We start from the raw sequence: 19,275 nt of genomic DNA on the forward strand, positions 1-19,275 counted from the left end.
CAAACACACCTCAAATGGGGAGAGGCCGGTGGCAGAGGACACCTGGCTGTTATGCGCATACTCGATCCAGGCCAGATGTTTACTCCAGGCCGTCGGGTGTGCGGACGTCACACAGCGTAGAGCTTGCTCCAATTCCTGATTGGCCCGTTCTGCCTGTCCATTGGTCTGCGGATGATACCCGGACGAGAGGCTCACAGTAGCCCCCAGTTCCCGGCAGAAGCTCCTCCAGATGTGTGAGGAGAACTGGGGACCATGATCTGAGACGATGTCGGTGGGTATCCCATGCAGACGGACGACGTGGTGGACCAGGAGGTCTGCTGTCTCCTGGGCTGTTGGGAGCTTCGGGAGGGCCATGAAGTGGGCCACCTTGGAGAATCGGTCCACTATCGTGAAGATGGTGGTGTTGCCCTGGGACGGCGGGAGGCCCGTGACGAAATCCAGGCCGATGTGGGACCAGGGGCGATGAGGCACAGGTAATGGCTGGAGAAGTCCTTGGGACCTTTTATGGTCTGCCGTGCCCCTGGCACAGGTGGTGCAGGCCTGGATGTACTCCCGGACGTCGGCCTCCATAGACGCCCACCAGAAGCGCTGCCGGACAACTGCCACGGTCCTTTGCACCCCTGGATGACAGGAGAGCTTGGAACCATGACAGAAGTCCAAGACTGCAGCTCTGGTCTCTGGTGGGACGTACAACCGGTTCTTCGGACCTGTTCCTGGGTCCGGGTTCCGTGCCAGGGCCTCCCGGACGATCTTCTCCACGTCCCAGGTGAGGGTGGCCACGATAGTGGACTCAGGCAGGATGGGCTCCGGTGGATCCGACAGTGCAGTCTTGACCTCCTCTTCGTGTACCCGGGACAAGGCATCCGACCTCTGGTTCTTGGTCCCGGGGCGATAGGTGATCCGGAAGTCAAAACGCCCGAAGAACAGTGACCAGTGGGCTTGCCTGGGGTTCAGCCGCTTGGCGGTCCTGATATACTCCAGGTTCCAATGGTCAGTGAAAACCGTGAACGGCACAGACACTCCCTCCAACAGATGTCTCCACTCCTCAAGGGCCTCTTTCACCGCCAGAAGTTCCCGATTGCCGACGTCATAGTTCCGTTCAGCCGGGGTCAACCTGCGTGAAAAGTAGGCACACGGGTGAAGAACCTTATCGGTCTCTCCGCTCTGGGATAGCACGGCTCCTATCCCTGAGTCAGAGGCGTCCACTTCAACCACGAACTGGCGGCTAGGGTCGGGCTGCACCAAAACTGGCGCAGTAGAGAACCGTCGTTTCAACTCCTTGAACGCGGCTTCGCACCGATCCGACCAGGTGAAGGGGACTTTTGGAGAGGTCAGGGCTGTCAGGGGGCTAACTACCTGACTGTAGCCCTTAATGCACCTCCTATAGAAATTAGCGAAGCCGAGGAACTGTTGCAGCTTCCTACGGCTTGTTGGTTGGGGCCAATCTCTCACCACCGCAACCTTGGCCGGATCAGGGGCGACGGAGTTAGAGGAGATAATAAACCCCAGGAAGGACAAAGACGTGCGGTGAAACTCGCACTTCTCGCCCTTCACAAACAGTTGGTTCTCTAATAACCGCTGCAGGACCTGACGTACATGCTGGACATGGGTCTCAGGATCCGGAGAAAAGATGAGAATATCGTCCAGATATACGAAGACGAATCGGTGCAGGAAGTCCTGCAAGACGTCGTTAACCAAGGCTTGGAACGTCGCGGGGGCGTTGGTGAGGCCGAACGGCATGACCAGGTACTCAAAGTGACCTAACGGGGTGTTAAATGTCGTCTTCCATTCGTCTCCCTTCCGGATCCGAACCAGGTGATACGCATTTCTAAGATCCAGCTTAGTAAAGATTTTGGCTCCATGCAGGGGGGTGAACACGGAATCCAACAATGGCAACAGGTATCGGTTGCGAACCGTAATCTCATTCAGCCCCCTGTAATCAATGCATGGACGGAGTCCGCCATCTTTCTTGCCCACAAAAAAGAAACCTGCCCCCATCGGGGAGGTGGAGTTCCGGATCAGCCCGGCAGCTAATGAGTCCCGGATGTAGGTCTCCATTGATTCGCGCTCAGGTCGTGAGAGGTTGAACTCAGCGCCTGGAACCAAATCAATAGCACAATCGTACGGATGGTGCGGGGGAAGGGTGAGTGCCAGATCCTTGCTGAAGACGTCAGCAAGATCGTGGTACTCAACCGGCACTGCCGTCAGATTGGGAGGGACTTTGACCTCCTCCTTAGCCTGTAAACCGGGAGGAACCGAGGATCCTAAACACACCCAATGGCAGGTTTCGCTCCACTGAACCACCACCCCAGACGGCCAATCAATCCGGGGATTGTGCTTCAACATCCATGGGAAGCCCAAAATCACACGAGAGGTAGAAGGAGTTACAAAAAACTCAATCTCCTCCCGATGGTTTCCAGACACCACCAGAGTTACTGGTTGTGTCTTGTGTGTGATTAAAGGGAGGAGGGTGCCATCTAGTGCCCGCACCTGCAATGGCGAAGGAAGCGCCACCAGAGGGAGCCCTACCTCCCTTGCTCATCTGCTGTCTAGCAAATTCCCTTCTGACCCCGTGTCCACCAGTGCTGGGGCTTGAAGGGTTAAATCCCCGCTCAGGATTGTAACTGGGAGTCGTGTGGCAATCTGTGTGTGTCTCACGTGAATGTTTTGACCCCCCCTTAGCCCAATCTCTGAGGGCGGTTGTTGTTGTGGCCGTTTGGGGCAGTTTTTCTGTGTGTGCTCCTTTGAGCTGCAGAGAAAACACTCCCCGTGGATCAGCCTCCTCATTTTGGACCTGTGCGTTTCCCTAACAACGTCAGCAGGGGGAGCTGTTGCCCCACAGAGCGCTGCGGCTGTGGAGCGTGGGGAGGGCGGCCCCTTTTCGAACCCGGAAGGGAGAGGGACGGCGCGTATCCGGCCACGTCCTTCGCCTCGCTCCCGACGGTGTTCCTCCAACCGATTGTCTAACCGTATAATGAGATCGATAAGCCCATCTAAATCCCGCGGTTCCTCCTTAGCTACCAGATGCTCCTTCAGGACCAACGACAGTCCGTTTATGAAGGCGGCGCGGAGCGCAACGTTATTCCAGCCGGACCTCGCAGCCGCGATGCGGAAGTCGACTGCATATTCGGCTGCACACCGGCGCCCCTGTCGCATTGACAGCAGCATTGTTGAAGCGGTCTCTCCTCTGTTAGGGTGATTAAACACTGTTCTGAACTCCCCCACAAACCCAGTGTATGCTGATAACAACCGTGAGTTCTGTTCCCAGAGCGCCGTAGCCCAGGCGCGTGCCTTACCCCGAAGCAGAGCAATCACATAAGCTATTTTACTAGCATCTGACACGTACATGACGGGACGTTGTGCGAAGACGAGCGAACACTGCATGAGAAAGTCCGCGCACGTCTCCACACAACCTCCGTACGGCTCAGGAGGGCTTATGTATGCTTCAGGGGATGGTGGGAGGGGTTGTTGAACCACCACTGGAACGTTCATATCCTGCACAGGGTCGGCAGGAGGAGGAGCTGCAGCAGCGCCCTGAGCGCTCGCCGCCACCTGCGCGGAGAGAGCCTCCACCCTGCGGTTCAGGAGGATGTTTTGCTTGGTCATTTGATCCAACCGAGCCGTAAAGGCGGTGAGAATGTGCTGCAGCTCACCAATCACGCCTCCTGCAGACGCCTGCGCTCCCTGCTCTCCCATTGGTCATTCAACAGCCGGGTGACGCCCCTCGGAGTCCATGACGCTGGCCGAGATATCCTGTTGGGAAAGTGTAGTGACACGGACCCACAACAGGGGGCGCAAATGAACGGTCAATAGATGAGCCAAAAAGTAACAATTTAATGTTGTGAAATGTGCACAACGAAATACAGACAATCTCAGAATATAATTACAGTCAAATCACAAAGGTGACGTGTGGGCAGGCTCGAGGATAGAAGACGTCAGTCCTGAGAAGAGCCGGAACCACACGATTTCCGCCGCCACCGAACCTGGTGAATACTGGAGCCGCCAAGTCCCGAATTCCCAGGTGATCACCGTCCCCGACTGTCGGATCTGGTACTGCTGGCGAGAACAAAGACAGTCAAGTGTAGGTGTGTGCACACCCAGTAACAACAACGGTGGGAATGCCACCTCCACCTCTCACTCAATACGCTGATGAATGTACAGTGATCCCTCAGAGGAAAAGAGTGCCGTCCTGCACTCACTCAGCCTCCACAGGAAGAGGGACCGGTACTCCTGCAAACACTCACAATATACAGCTTATAAGTAACACAAATGGCTGAGGATATTACCTCCAATGAAGTACGATATCTCGGCAACGAGGTGGAGATGACATCTGGTTTTTATGGAGTGAGATGATGTTGAGTAGATGGGTGACAGCTGTCAAGAGATAATGAGTGACAGCTGTCACCCCCGGCTGTGTCCGTGGCGGCAGTGCCCTCTCGTGCCTGAAGCCCGCACTTCAGGCAGGGCGCCCACTGGTGGTGGGCCAGCAGTACCTCCTCTTCTGGCGGCCCACACACACAACAAATACATCACAAAGACAAGATATTTAATGTTCAAACTGATAAACTTAATTTTTTTTTTGTGCAAATATTTGCTCATTTTGAAATGGATGCCTGCAACACGTTTCAAAAAAGCTGGGACAGTGGTATGTTTACCACTGTGTTACATCACCTTTCCTTCTAACAACACTCAATAAGCATTCGGGAACTGAGGACATTAATTGTTGAAGCTTTGTAGGTGGAATTCTTTCCCATTCTTGCTTGATGTACGATCAGTTGTTCAACAGTCCGGGGTCTCCGTTGTTGTATTTTGCGCTTCATAATGTGCCACACATTTTCAATGGGCGACAGGTCTGGACTGCAGGCAGGCCAGTCTAGTACCTGCACTCTTTTACTATGAAGCCACGCTGTTGTAACACGTGTGGAATGTGGCTTGGCATTGTCTTGCTGAAATAAGCAGGGACATCCCTGAAAAAGACATTGCTTGAATTGCAGCATATGTTGCTCCAAAACCTGGATGTACCTTTCAGCATTGATGGTGCCATCACAGATGTGTAAGTTGCCCATGCCATGGGCACAAACACACCCTCATACCATCACAGATGCTGGCTTTTGAACTTTGTGCTGGTAACAGTGTGGATGGTTTTTTGTCCTCTTTTTGTCCGGAGGACACGACGTCCATGATTTCCAAAAATAATTTGAAATGTGGACTCATCAGACCACAGCACACTTTTCCACTTTGCTTCTGTCCATTTCAAATGAGCTTGGGCCCAGAGAAGGCGGCAGCATTTCTGGATGTTGTTGATGTATGACTTTCACTTTGCATGGTAGAGTTTTAACTTGCACTTGTAGATGTAGCGACGAACTGTGTTAACTGACAATGATTTTATGAAGTGTTCCTGAGCCCACGCGGTAAGATCCTTTACACAATGATGTCGGTTGTTAATGCCGCCTGAGGGATCGAAGGTCACAGGCATTCCTTGTTGGTTTTCGGCCTTGCCGCTTACATGTAGAAAGTTCTCCAGATTCTCTGAATCTTCTGATTATATTATGGACTGTAGATGATGGAATCCCTAAATTCCTTGCAATTGAACGTTGAGAAACATTGTTTTTAAACTGTTGGACTATTTTTTCATGCAGTTGTTCACAAAGTGGTTATCCTCGCCCTATCTTTGCTTGTGAACGGCTGAGCCTTTTGGGGATGCTCCTTTCATACCCAATCATGACACTCACCTGTTTCCAATTAACCTGTTCACCTGTGGAATGTTCCAAACAGGTGTTCTTTGAGCATTCATCAACTTTACCAGTCTTTTGTTGCCACTGTCCCAGCTTTTTTTGAAACGTGTTGCAGGCATCCATTTCAAAATGAGCAAATATTTGCACAAGAGCAAAAAAGTCTATCAGTTTGAACATTAAATATCTTGTCTTTGTGGTGTTTTCAACTGAATATAGGTTGAAGAGGATTTGCAGATCATTGTATTCTGTTTTTATTTACATTTCACACAACGTCCCAACTTCATTGGAATTGGGGCTGTAGAAAGTGTCCTGTTTTAAACAAATTTCAGACCTGATACTTTATTTTAAACTTCAGTGACATATGTCAGGGAAGTTCATGTGGAAATGATTGTGTTTGCTGTGAGACACACCCACTGAGCTTGTTTTGAGTTTGTGGAACACACTTGCAAGATCTATGGGAAAGACAGCAGAGATCCTTCCTCCCCTTTCATTGGGTGGCATGGTTAGTTTCCATTAAAGCAACAGGCACACAGATGAGTTGTTTCTTAGACATTTTTTCTTTTTATGGACACATCACCTTGGTGCAAACCTGACCAACTGATTTTGGAGACACAGATTGACCCATATTAGCCTGCTAAAAAAAATTGTCTGACAAATAGCAGCACCCTTGGTGGCCACCAGACCTAGGCCTACAAAATGAAAGAAACTGACAAACAAGGTCATTTCAAGTGGAACTTCAACCACACCTTCTACTAAACTCCATTATCAATATTTATGATCTGTGTTTGCTGGACATGTTAACCCAAACATGTCCAACAAGTGGTTTTTGGGTATTACATAAGCAAATCAAAGTTATTTTTTCTATTGGGTTATAAATGATAGCTAACAAAAGTTTTTTTTTTTTTTATAATTTCATCCTCATTATATGCCCCTTTAATGTGGAGGTATAAAAGATTACAACATTTATTGTTTTTGAGTTCTGGTGTTAACAAACAGAAGGGGGTGGATTAATATGTTTTATTTACTGCATTTTACAGGGTACAGTAGTGTTCAGAATAATAGTAGTGCTATGTGACTAAAAAGATTAATCCAGGTTTTGAGTATATTTCTTATTGTTACATGGGAAACAAGGTACCAGTACATTCAGTAGATTCTCACAAATCCAACAAGACCAAGCATTCACAATATGCACACTCTTAAGGCTATGAAATTAGGCTATTAGTAAAAAAAAAGTAGAAAGGGGGTGTTCACAATAATAGCAGCATCTGCTGTTGATGCGACAAACTCAAAACTATTATGTTCAAACTGCTTTTTTAGCAATCCTGTGAATCACTAAACTAGTATTTAGTTGTATAACCACAGTTTTTCATGATTTCTTCACATCTGCGAGGCATTATTTTGTTGGTTTGGACCAAGATTTTGCTCATTTACTAGTGCACTTGGGGTCATTGTCTTGTTGAAACATCCATTTCAAGGGCATGTCCTCTTCAGCATAAGGCAACATGACCTCCTCAAGTATTTTGACATATCCAAACTGATCCATGATACCTGGTATGTGATATATAGGCCCAACACCATAGTAGGAGAAACATGCCCATATCATGATGTTTGCACTGTTGAGAAAGTGTAATGACACAGACCCACAGCAGGGGGCGTAAATGAACGGACAATAGATGAGCCAAAATACAACACTTTACTGTTGTGAAATGTGCACAACGAGAATACAGACAAACACAGAATTTGGGTTACAATCAAAATATACAAGGTGACGTGTGGGCAGGCTCGAGGATAGGAGACGTCCGTCCCGAGAAGAACCGGATCCCACACGATTTCCACTGCCACCGAACCCGAAGGATACTGGAGCCGCCAAGTCCTGAGTCCCCAGGTGGTCACCGTCTCCAACTGTCGGATCTGGTACTGCTGGCAGGAAGCAGAGGAACAGATATAATGAGTGTGTGAAAACACACCCAGTAAACAGTCAGCTTGGAACAATGGTTTCTGTTAAGGTGGGAAAGACACCTCCACCTTCGAAACAAGTACACAGTACGTGCAGAGCCTGAAGAATTACTTATCAGGATTAGATTACGTGCGTTCGGCACAATAACGGCTGAGAGTTTTACCTCGTAGGTACACGATATCTCGGCGACGAGGTGGAGATGTCATCCAGCTTTTGTAGTGTGGGTGATGAATTGGTGATTGGTGACAGCTGTCGTAGTTGATGAGTGACAGCTGTCACTCCCGGCTGTTCCTGTGAGGTGGCAGCGCCCTCTCGTGCCTGAAGCCTGCACTTCAGGCAGGGCACCCTTTGGTAGTGGACCAGCAGTACCTCCTCCTCAGCAGCCCACACAACAGGACCCCCCCCTCAACGGGCGCCTCCTGGCACCCGACCAGGCTTGTCGGGATGGCGGTGGTAGAAATTGGCCAGGAGGGCCGGGCCCAGGATGAAGCTCCTCTTCACCCAGGAGCATTCTTCAGGTCCATATCCCTCCCAGTCCACCAAGTACTGGAAACCCCGGCCCTTCCGGCGGACGTCCAGGAGCCGATGCACAGTCCAAGCCGGCTCCCCGTCGATGATCTGGGCAGGAGGCGGAGCCGGTTCGGGAGCACAGAGGGGTGAGGTGTGATATGGTTTCACTCTGGAGACATGAAAAACCGGGTGGATCCGCAGTGAAGCTGGGAGCTGGAGCTTCACTGTGGCAGGACTGATGACTTTGAGGATCTTAAACGGTCCAATGTATCTGTCTTTGAGTTTCGGGGAGTCCACTTGTAGAGGAACATCTTTCATGGAAAGCCATACCTCCTGCCCGGGCTGGTATGCAGGGGCCGGGGAATGCCGGCGATCTGCATGGGCTTTGGCCCTCAACCGGGCTTTCAACAAGGCAGAACGGGCGGTGCGCCACACCCGATAGCATCTCCGCAGGTGGGCCTGGACCGAGGCACACCGACCTCTCCCTCCACAACGGGAAACAATCGGGGCTGGTACCCCAGACACACCTCAAATGGGGAGAGGCCGGTGGCAGAGGACACCTGGCTGTTATGCGCATACTCGATCCAGGCCAGATGTTCACTCCAGGCCGTCGGGTGCGCGGACGTCACACAACGCAGGGTTTGCTCCAGTTCTTGATTGGCCCGTTCTGCCTGTCCGTTGGTCTGTGGGTGATACCCAGACGAGAGGCTCACGGTGGCCCCCAGTTCCCTGCAGAAACTCCACCAGACTTGAGAGGAGAACTGGGGACCTCGATCTGAGACGATGTCTGCAGGTATCCCATGCCGACGCACGACGTGGTGGACCAGGAGGTCTGCTGTCTCCTGGGCCGTAGGGAGCTTCGGGAGGGCCACGAAGTGGGCCGCCTTGGAGAACCGGTCCACTATCGTGAGGATGGTAGTCATGTCCCGGGACGGCGGGAGGCCCGTGACGAAGTCCAGGCCGATGTGGGACCAGGGGCGATGGGGCACAGGTAACGGCTGGAGGAGTCCCTGTGCCCGTTGATGGTCAGCTTTACCCCTGGCGCAGGTGGTACAGGCCTGGACATAGTCCCGGACGTCGGCTTCCATGGACGCCCACCAGAAGCGCTGCCGGACCACTGTCACGGTCCTTCGCACCCCTGGATGACAGGAGAGTTTGGAACGGTGACAGAAGTCCAGTATGGCAGCTCTGGCCTCTGGTGGGACGTAGAGGCGGTTCTTCGGTCCGTTACCTGGGTCCGGGTTCCATGCCAGGGCCTCCCGGACGGTCTTCTCCATGTCCCAGGTGAGGGTGGCCACGATAGTGGACTCAGGTAGGATGGATTCCGGTGGATCCGACAGCTCAGTTTTGACTTCGACTTCGTGAACCCGGGACAGGGCATCCGATCTTTGGTTCTTTGTCCCAGGGCGGTAGGTGATCCGGAAGTCAAAACGCCCGAAGAACAATGACCAGCGGGCTTGCCTGGGGTTCAGCCGCTTGGCGGTCCTGATATACTCCAGGTTCCGGTGGTCTGTGAAAACCGTAAATGGTACCGCGGTTCCCTCTAACAGATGTCTCCACTCCTCAAGAGCCTCTTTCACCGCGAGGAGTTCCCGATTGCCCACGTCATAGTTCCGCTCAGCTGGGGTCAACCTGCATGAAAAATAGGCACAAGGATGGAGAATCTGATCGGACTCCCCGCTCTGGGACAGCACGGCTCCTATCCCTGAGTCCGAGGCATCCACTTCTACCACAAACTGGCGTTTCAACTCCCTAAACGTGGCCTCGCACCAATCCGACCAGGCAAATGGTACTTTGGGAGAGTTCAGAGCTGTCAGGGGGCTAACTACCTGACTATAGCCCTTAATGAACCTCCTGTAGAAATTTGCAAAGCCGAGGAACTGTTGCAGCTTCCTACGGCTTGTCGGTTGGGGCCAATCTCTCACCGCCGCAACCTTGGCCGGATCTGGGGCAAAGGAGTTGGAGGAGATGATAAACCCCAGGAAGGACAAAGAAGTGCGGTGGAACTCGCACTTCTCGCCCTTCACAAACATCCGGTTCTCCAACAACCGCTGCAGGACCTGACGTACATGCTGGACATGGGTCTCAGGATCTGGGGAAAAGATGAGAATATCGTCTAGGTATACGAAGACGAATCGGTGCAGGACGTCCCGCAAGATGTCATTTACCAAAGCGTGAAACGTCGTGGGGCAGTTGGTGAGGCCGAACGGCATGACCAGGTAGTCAAAGTGACCTAATGGGGTGTTAAATGCTGTCTTCCACTCGTCTCCCTTCCGGATCCGAACCAGGTGGTACGCATTCCTAAGATTGAGTTTTGTGAATATTTGGGCTCCATGCAGGGGCGTAAACACCGAATCTAACAGGGGTAGAGGGTACCGGTTGCGATCCGTGATCTCGTTCAGTCCCCTGTAGTCAATGCATGGATGGAAGCCACCGTCTTTCTTGCCCACAAAAAAGAAACCTGCACCCATCGGGGAGGTGGAGTTCCGGATCAGCCCGGCAGCTAACGAGTCCCGGATGTAGGTCTCCATTGATTCGCGTTCCGGACGTGAGAGGTTGTACAGCCGGCTGGACTGGTACTCAACGCCCGGGATCAGATCAATGGCGCAATCGTACGGACGGTGTGGGGGAAGAGTGAGTGCCAGATCTTTGCTGAAGACGTCAGCGAGATCGTGGTACTCCTCAGGCACCGCCGCAAGTTTGGGGGGACTTTAACCTCCTCGTTAGCGGTCAAACCGGGTGGAACCGAGGATCCTATACATTCCCGGTGACAGATTTCGCTCCACTCAGCCACAACCCCAGACGGCCAATCAATCCGGGAATTGTGTTTAATCATCCATGGGAAGCCCAAAATCACGCGGGAGGTAGAAGGAGTCACATAAAACTCAATCTCCTCCCGATGATTCCCAGACACCACCAGAGTAACTGGTAGTGTCTTGTGTGTAATTAAGGGAAGAAGGGTGCCATCTAGTGCCCGCACCTTCAATGGGGAAGGAAGCGCCACCAGAGGGAGCCCAACCTCCCTTGCCCATCTGCTGTCCAGCAGATTCCCTTCTGACCCCGTGTCCACCAGTGCAGGGGCCTGAAGGGTTAGATCCCCACTCAGGATCGTAACTGGGAGCCGTGCAGAAAGACGGGTTTGTCCCACGTGAATTTCTTGACCCACCCTTAGCCCAGTTTCTAAGAGCGGGCATTGGTGTTTAACCGTTTGGCACACGGAGCGCTGAGGCAGTGGAGCGTGGGGAGGGCGGAACCTTTTCGGACCCGGAAGGGAGAGGGACGGCGCGTACCCAGCCACGTCCTTCGTCTCGCTCCCGACGGCGTTCCTCTAGCCGATTGTCTAATCGTATGACCAGATCAATAAGCCCATCTAAATCCCGCGGCTCATCCTTAGCCACCAGATGCTCCTTCAGGACTGACGACAGTCCGTTTACGAAGGCGGCGCGGAGTGCAGCGGTATTCCAGCCAGACCTTGCAGCCGCGATGTGGAAGTTGACCGCATACTCAGCTGCACTCCAACGTCCCTGTCTCATTGACAGCAGCGCTGTTGAAGCAGTCTCGCCTCTGTTTGAGTGATCAAATACTGTTCTGAACTCCCTCACAAACCTAGAATACATCAATAGGAGCCGTGAGTTCTGTTCCCACAGCGCCGTAGCCCAGGCACGTGCCTCACCTCGAAGCAAATTAATTACATAAGCCACCCGACTGGAGTCTGATGCGTACATCACGGGACGCTGTGCAAAGACGAGCGAACACTGCATTAAAAAGTCCGCACACGTCTCCACACAGCCCCCGTACGGTTCCGGGGGGCTTATGAATGCTTCAGGGGATGGTGGGGGAGTTCGTTGAACGACCAAAGGAACGTCTGTATTCGGCACCAGGACAGCAGGAGGAGAAGCTGCAGCTGCGCCCTGTGCACGCGCTTCCACCTGCGCGGTGAGAGCCTCCATCCTGCGATTGAGTATTACATTCTGCTCGGTCATGAAATCTAATCGAGCAGTGAAGGCGGTGAGGATTTGCTGCAACTCACCTACCACGCCTCCTGCTGATGCCTGTGCACCCTGCTCTTCCATTGGTCGTTCACTCGATGGTTGCCGCCCCTTGGAATCCATGACGATTGGCCGAGATATCCTGTTGAGAAAGTGTCATGACACAGACCCACAACAGGGGGCGGAAATGAACGGACAATAGATGAGCCAAAATACAACACTTTACTGTTGTGAAATGTGCACAACGAGAATACAGACAAACACAGAATTTGGGTTACAATCAAAATATACAAGGTGACGTGTGGGCAGGCTCGAGGATAGGAGACGTCCGTCCCGAGAAGAACCGGATCCCACACGATTTCCATTGCCACCGAACCCGAAGGATACTGGAGCCGCCAAGTCCTGAGTCCCCAGGTGGTCACCGTCTCCAACTGTCGGATCTGGTACTGCTGGCAGGAAGCAGAGGAACAGATATAATGAGTGTGAGAAAACACACCCAGTAAACAGTCAGCTTGGAACAATGGTTTCTGTTAAGGTGGGAAAGACACCTCCACCTTCGAAACAAGTACACAGTACGTGCAGAGCCTGAAGAATTACTTTTCAGGTTTGGTGTGAGGAGTGAAGAGCGTTGACTCCTCCACAATCCGCAAACCCCAGCTCTGGCTGAGAGTAATCAACAAGTAAGTCTGCAAAAGTTTCAAACACAGATTACGTGTGTTCGGCACAATAACGGCTGAGAGTTTTACCTCGTAGGTAGACGATATCTCGGCGACGAGGTGGAGATGTTGTCCGGCTTTTGTAGTGTGGGTGATGACCTGGTGATTGGTGACATCTGTCGTAGTTGATGAGTGACAGCTGTCACTCCCGGCTGTTCCTGTGAGGCGGCAGCGCCCTCTCGTGCCTGAAGCCCGCACTTCAGGCAGGGCGCCCTTTGGTAGTGGGCCAGCAGTACCTCCTCTTCAGCGGCCCACACAACATGCACCACCATGCTTCACTATCTTCACTGTGAACTGTGGCTTGAATTCAGAGTTTGGGGGTCATCTCACAAACTGTCTGCAGCCCTTGGACCCAAAAAGAACAATTTTACTCTCATCACTCCACAAAATATTCCTCCATTTCTCTTTAGGCCAGTTGATGTGTTCTTTGGAAAATTGTAACCTCTTCTGCACGTCTTTTATTTAACAGAGGGACTTTGCGGGGGATTCTTGCAAATAAATTAGCTTCAGACAGGCGTCTTCTAACTGTCACAGCACTTATAGGTAACTCCAGACTGTCTTTGATCATCCTGGAGCTGATCAATGGGTGAGCCTTTGCCATTCTGGTTATTCTTCTATCCATTTTGATGGTTGTTTTCCGTTTTCTTCCACAGGTCTTACTTGTAGTTCCTAGGGTTTGTAAGAGTAGAATGGGAGGCAGAGCCTTCAGCTTTCAGGCTCCTCTCCTGTGGAACCAGCTCCCAATTCGGATCAGGGAGACAGACACCCTCTCTACTTTTAAGATTAGGCTTAAAACTTTCCTTTTTGCTAAAGCATATAGTTAGGGCTGGATCAGGTGACCATGAACCATCCCTTAGTTATGCTGCTATAGACTTAGACTGCTGGGGGGTTCCCATGATGCACTGAGTGTTTCTTTCTCTTTTTGCTCTGTATGCACCACTCTGCATTTAATCATTAGTGATTGATCTCTGCTCCCCTCCACAGCATGTCTTTTTCTTGGTTCTCTCCCTCAGCCCCAACCAGTCCCAGCAGAAGACTGCCCCTCCCTGAGCCTGGTTCTGCTGGAGGTTTCTTCCTGTTAAAAGGGAGTTTTTCCTTCCCACTGTCGCCAAGTGCTTGCTCACAGGGGGTCGTTTTGACCGTTGGGGTTTTTACGTAATTATTGTATGGCCTTGCCTTACAATATAAAGCGTCTTGGGGCAACTGTTTGTTGTGATTTGGCGCTATATAAATAAAATTGATGTTGATGACGTCTGTTTTTTTGTTTTTTTGTTTTTTGTTTTTTTTTTTGGCCATTTTAAAGCATTGGAGATCATTGTAGATGAACAGCCTATAATTTTTTGCACCTGCGTATAAGTTTTCCCCTCTCCAATCAACTTTTTAATCAAACTATACTGTTCTTCTGAACAATGTCTTGAACGTCTCATTTTCCTCAGGCTTTCAAAGAGAAAAGCATGTTCAACAGGTGCTGGCTTCATCCTTAAATAGGGGACACCTGATTCACACCTGTTTGTTCCACAAAATTGACGAGCTCACTGACTGAATGCCACACTACTATTATTGTGAACACCCCCTTTTCTACTTTTTTTTACTAATAGCCCAATTTCATATCCTTAACAGTGTGCATATCATGAATGCTTGGTCTTGTTGGATTTGTGAGAATCTGCTGAATCTACTGGTACCTTGTTTCCTATGTAACAATAAGAAATATACTCAAAACCTGGATTAATCTTTTTAGTCACATAGCGCTACTATTATTCTGAACACTACTGAATATGCTAAAGACTTACCAAAAGAGAGGAATATGATACTGATAATTTTTGGATGTGCAATATTTCATCAGAACCTGAGACACGATAGGGCTGGACACAAATATTGGACTCAAACACAGGAGATCGGTGTTGAGAGTTCTTTACTGAGAAAATGTGAGTGGTTTGGTACACAAACAAAGCATGAGGCAAGAGGCAGAGACCAAAAAACAGGCAAGGGGTTCAAAAACACAGCAAGGCAGTCGAGACAAAAAAAACTCAGAGGACAGGCTGGAAGCAAAGGTAACAAGGTGGGGTAAAAGGAGGAAAGAGAAAATTAAATTCAGAGAGTAATGAGCCGTGATGAGGTACAAGTGTGAAGGGAAGCTCCAGAGTGCCGCGTGGAAAGCAGAAGGGAACCACTCACCACCAAACACCCAGGTCACAGACAAGAAAAAGCAGTAACCAAAAATCCCAAACAGAAAACTAACAAAGACATCATACAAATACATCAAAAATACACATCCTGACAACAGAAATACCAATCCTGACATATTTAAAGTCTTAAGACTGATTTCAGACTGAAAACGTAATGAGCATTTAACACCAAAACCTCACATTATACATCCTCCCTCAGATATACATCAAAAAACCCAAATAAATCCTCCCTTCTAATGCAACATATATTCATTTTTATGTGACCAACCAGCCTTACATGTGCCACTAGGTGAATGCCATCCCTCTCAAGTCTTCATGGGTGATGACTTGTGCCTACGCACCTTCGGGGAACCTCGTGGCTTGTGGCGGTCTGGACAACATGTGCTCCATTTATAACCTCAAAGGCAAAGATGGGAATGTCAAAGTCATGCGTGAGCTGGCTGCACACACAGGTTGGAAGCAGTAGTTTGGAGATCATGTTATTTAATCATGCTGTATGTGTGGTTTCATTTATGGTGTTCTTTTGGTCCAGGTTACCTGTCCTGCTGTCGTTTCCTCAGTGACAGTGAGATCATCACCAGCTCTGGAGACTGCACTTGGTACAATAAGTGACTGGACTATAGAGTATCTGTGCTTTGATAAATCCTGCTTTGGGATGTTATCACGCTTGCATTTTTCTCCTTCCAGCGTTCTATGGGACATTGAGACAGGCACTCAGAAGACAGTCTTTGCAGGACATCAGGGAGACTGCATGTCATTGGCCGTGTCCCCAGACTTCAAGATGTTCATCTCAGGGGCGTGTGACTTCACAGCAAAGCTGTGGGACATCAGAGAGGGCACGTGCAGACAGACCTTCGGAGGCCACGAGAGCGACATCAATTCAATTGGGGTGAGAAGATGAGGAGGCTGCCCTTGTTGTACACGCAGCTGTGAGCATTTTCCTTGAACTTTGTAGATACTAATGTCCCTCATTTCCCCTGTGACAGTTCTTTCCCAATGGTCATGCGGTGATAACGGGATCGGATGATGCCACCTGTAAGATGTATGACCTGCGAGCTGACCAGGAGCTCATCACCTACCAGGACTCCAGCATCATGTGTGGGGTGACCTCACTCGCCCCCTCCCTGTCTGGACGCCTGATACTGGCTGGTTATGACGATTTCAATGTCAACATTTGGGATTCGCTTAAAGCTGAGAGAGTGGGTGAGTACGGGTGGAAAATTTAGAATCTGCTTGAAGAGGTCAAACTGGGAGAAATCTGTTCTACCATTTACATTTAAATGTGATTTGAAGTTTCATGTTAACCATTCTTAAAGTCCTCCAATTTTGCAGTTGTGCATGTCAAAATTCCCTCCAACTAAAAGCAAAATTTAGGCTTATGATTTTTTATCACAGAAGTACTTTTCTTTCTGATAAACATGGCAAAATCTGAGTCCATGTTACAGACTGTAATGCACAGCCAGCCTCATGTTACGGCTCTACCTTATGTCCAGAGATGGTGAGTCTTGTAATGGAAAACTCTCAAATTATCCTGGAGAAGGACAACTGTCTGTGGGATTCAGTGGGGGAATGGGACATGAAGTCGCCATGTCAGTGAGATGAGGTACTGTGGGCCATTCACTGCAGCGTATCCATTCCAGATTCAATACATTACTACAGTACAAGTCTAGACATGTTGGGGATACAGTGGGGATTCCGTGGCCGCTACGGTAACCATGAAGGCTCAACAGGAACCCTGAACATGAGACAGCTAATGGGGCTCTGGTGAAGATGAGGTTATAGCTTGTAAACCAACAGCTGTGAAGACATATGAAGACGACAGCAGATCTTCAGACCCCGATCATCTGGGATTTCCAAACCATCGGACCAGGGTAAGGATCTGTCAAGGACCATGTGTTTGCTGGCCTACAGTGACATCCCCACTTTAAATGAACCCACATACAGGTGTCTGTAGATTGACACCAGGATGTAGATATCCTGTCTGGGAATCAATCAAGAGACGACCTTCATCGCCACCAAGGGATTGCCACTACAAGCCCAGATATCTCATTTGCTGGCCTAGCTCTTCCAAGGTCTTACCCACACTGGATTTATGGTCAAATCAATTTATCAAGTACCTCGTTGTACCATGTTGTACCAACTCCAATCTATGGATCTCATTTTTGGTGTAGGTTGTTTCTTCTAGACCTAAAAATGTGTTTCTTTTCAGCTCAGTGCCTATGGGGGTATTTCTTGTCTTCAAAACCTTTGCTCTGTTTGTAAGACATCAGGAGGGCATTTTGCATCATTTAGATCATGGATTAAGCCATGATTTTCCTGTTATCCTGAATTTACTCATGACTTAGTTTCATGAAAGCAGTGGGACATGAGTTACAGTGCTTTCAAAAATATTCAGCACCTTGAGATTTTACACATTTTAATTTGTTTATGTAATTTCAAATGCAAAAAATAATTCAGGCTTCTTGATATTAAAATTTCTAAAATTATCCCCCTTAAAGTTAAGATCACAGCAAATCTCTACAACTTGATATAAATTAAATAAAAATAACAAAGTCAAGGTGATAGGTTGCATAAATAATGGTCTCCTTTGGTATAACACATGTAAATAATCAGTTTCCTTGCCAGTTTTTTTCAGACAAGTCAAGGGATGGATACATGTACATTTCCAAGTCATTGAATATGTCTTGGACTTAATTTGCATCAGTCTTTAAGAAATACAAACAGTGTAGTACTGTATGGTAATTCATTCTGGAGGAGGCAATTCTCAAAAACTAAGTGACTGTGCAGGATGGAGATAAGTGAGGAAAGCCATCAAAACACCCAGACAACCCAGAAGAAGTTGTAGGCTCCTGTGGCTGTCATTGAAGAAATTGTGTACAGGGAAAGTATGCTTCTCCATTTGAAACTGGAGTTACGTCTGAAAGGGCATGCAATGTAAAACTTGTGCCAATCCATTGTGGATCTCTGTGCTAGATCTGCTATGCTGACCCTGTACAAACAGGAGCACACAAGCATCAACATACATATTTTAGTTGACCCAGGGAGGGTTTGATTCAGAGAATGAAATGAAAACTTCATCTTCACCAACAAAGCTATCACCTACCACCTATCCTGGATTCCAGAGAACTGTTATACCCCCGTCACACTACAGGCAGAAGGAGGCTGAATCTAGTCCGAATGAAAATTCAACCCACGTTCAGGAGGTGTCGAGGTGCATTTGCGGCCGTCGGACAGCATTCTGATTGCAGTTTAAACAGTTGGGCACAGTCGGGCACAGTCTTGTGGCTGCCTTGAATGTTTTGCACATGTTCAAAACATTTGTGGCGCAGTCGAAGTGGAAAAACTATTGAACAGGAGTCGATCTGCCGTCTGATCACAATCTGACTTTATTGTAAACAATCTGGCAGCATGAAAATGACATTTGTGACATACTGATCACGTTCGGGGGGATGTTCAGCATGGTTCCACCATAGCCCAATGTCCCAATTGCATCTGAATGCACCATGAGCGGCGCGCACCTGGAGTCTTGCTGGATTACATTTCTTCCACCTGTAATTGGACCTCACTTGTGCGGCAATGTAAGTGCATTTGTTATATTCTCAATGCATTTTGACAGCTGTCTGGGTAATCCTAATGTGTTCCACCAACATTTGTATTGCGTTCGGAGGCTCATGCGCACGGCATGTGCACAAATCAGTCGGGCGTGTGTGAGCACAGTCTGGGTATTCGGACAGATGTCCTCCGCAATTCTTATTCCCCCTAGATGTGGCAGGAATCCTGTTTTTTTTTTTTACAGTCTGCCTGATTCAGCTTGGTTTGTGCTCATTCGTACTAAGTGTGATGAGGGTCTTAGGGCATGACTAAAGCTGCCTGAAGAAAAGACAGCTAGATATTATTACTACTGCTGCTACTATGCTACTGTTACTTGCAAACATGAAGAGGTAAAAAGAAAAGTATGACACCAACCATTTGGTACATGTGCCGATGATGATACAGCACAAAAGTGTCTCTCCCCTTAACTACCATTACTACTACTATTACTACTGCTACTACTAAACTGCTCAATAGCCTATGTCACTCCCCGTATGTCAACGTATATGTGTGCCATGTTTGGCTCAATTCCAAGGTACCGTTTGGACAGGAAAGGACATATACACACATACAGTTGTCTTGATTCATTGA

General features: G+C 49.2%; 1 protein-coding gene across 2 annotated transcripts in view; it reads left to right on the plus strand.

The window, feature by feature from the left end:
* Positions 1-19,275, plus strand: part of gnb3a (guanine nucleotide binding protein (G protein), beta polypeptide 3a) — a 41,613-nt gene that overhangs the window by 9,622 nt on the left and 12,716 nt on the right. For both annotated transcript variants that reach the window (XM_034174471.1, XM_034174470.1), the window contains exons 5-8: positions 15,383-15,545; positions 15,626-15,692; positions 15,781-15,982; positions 16,080-16,296. In XM_034174471.1, coding sequence (XP_034030362.1) covers positions 15,383-15,545; positions 15,626-15,692; positions 15,781-15,982; positions 16,080-16,296 — 649 coding nt within the window. The remainder of the gene's footprint in view (positions 1-15,382; positions 15,546-15,625; positions 15,693-15,780; positions 15,983-16,079; positions 16,297-19,275) is intronic.

Source organism: Thalassophryne amazonica, chromosome 7, assembly GCF_902500255.1.
Source record: "Thalassophryne amazonica chromosome 7, fThaAma1.1, whole genome shotgun sequence".
NCBI lineage: Eukaryota > Metazoa > Chordata > Actinopteri > Batrachoidiformes > Batrachoididae > Thalassophryne > Thalassophryne amazonica.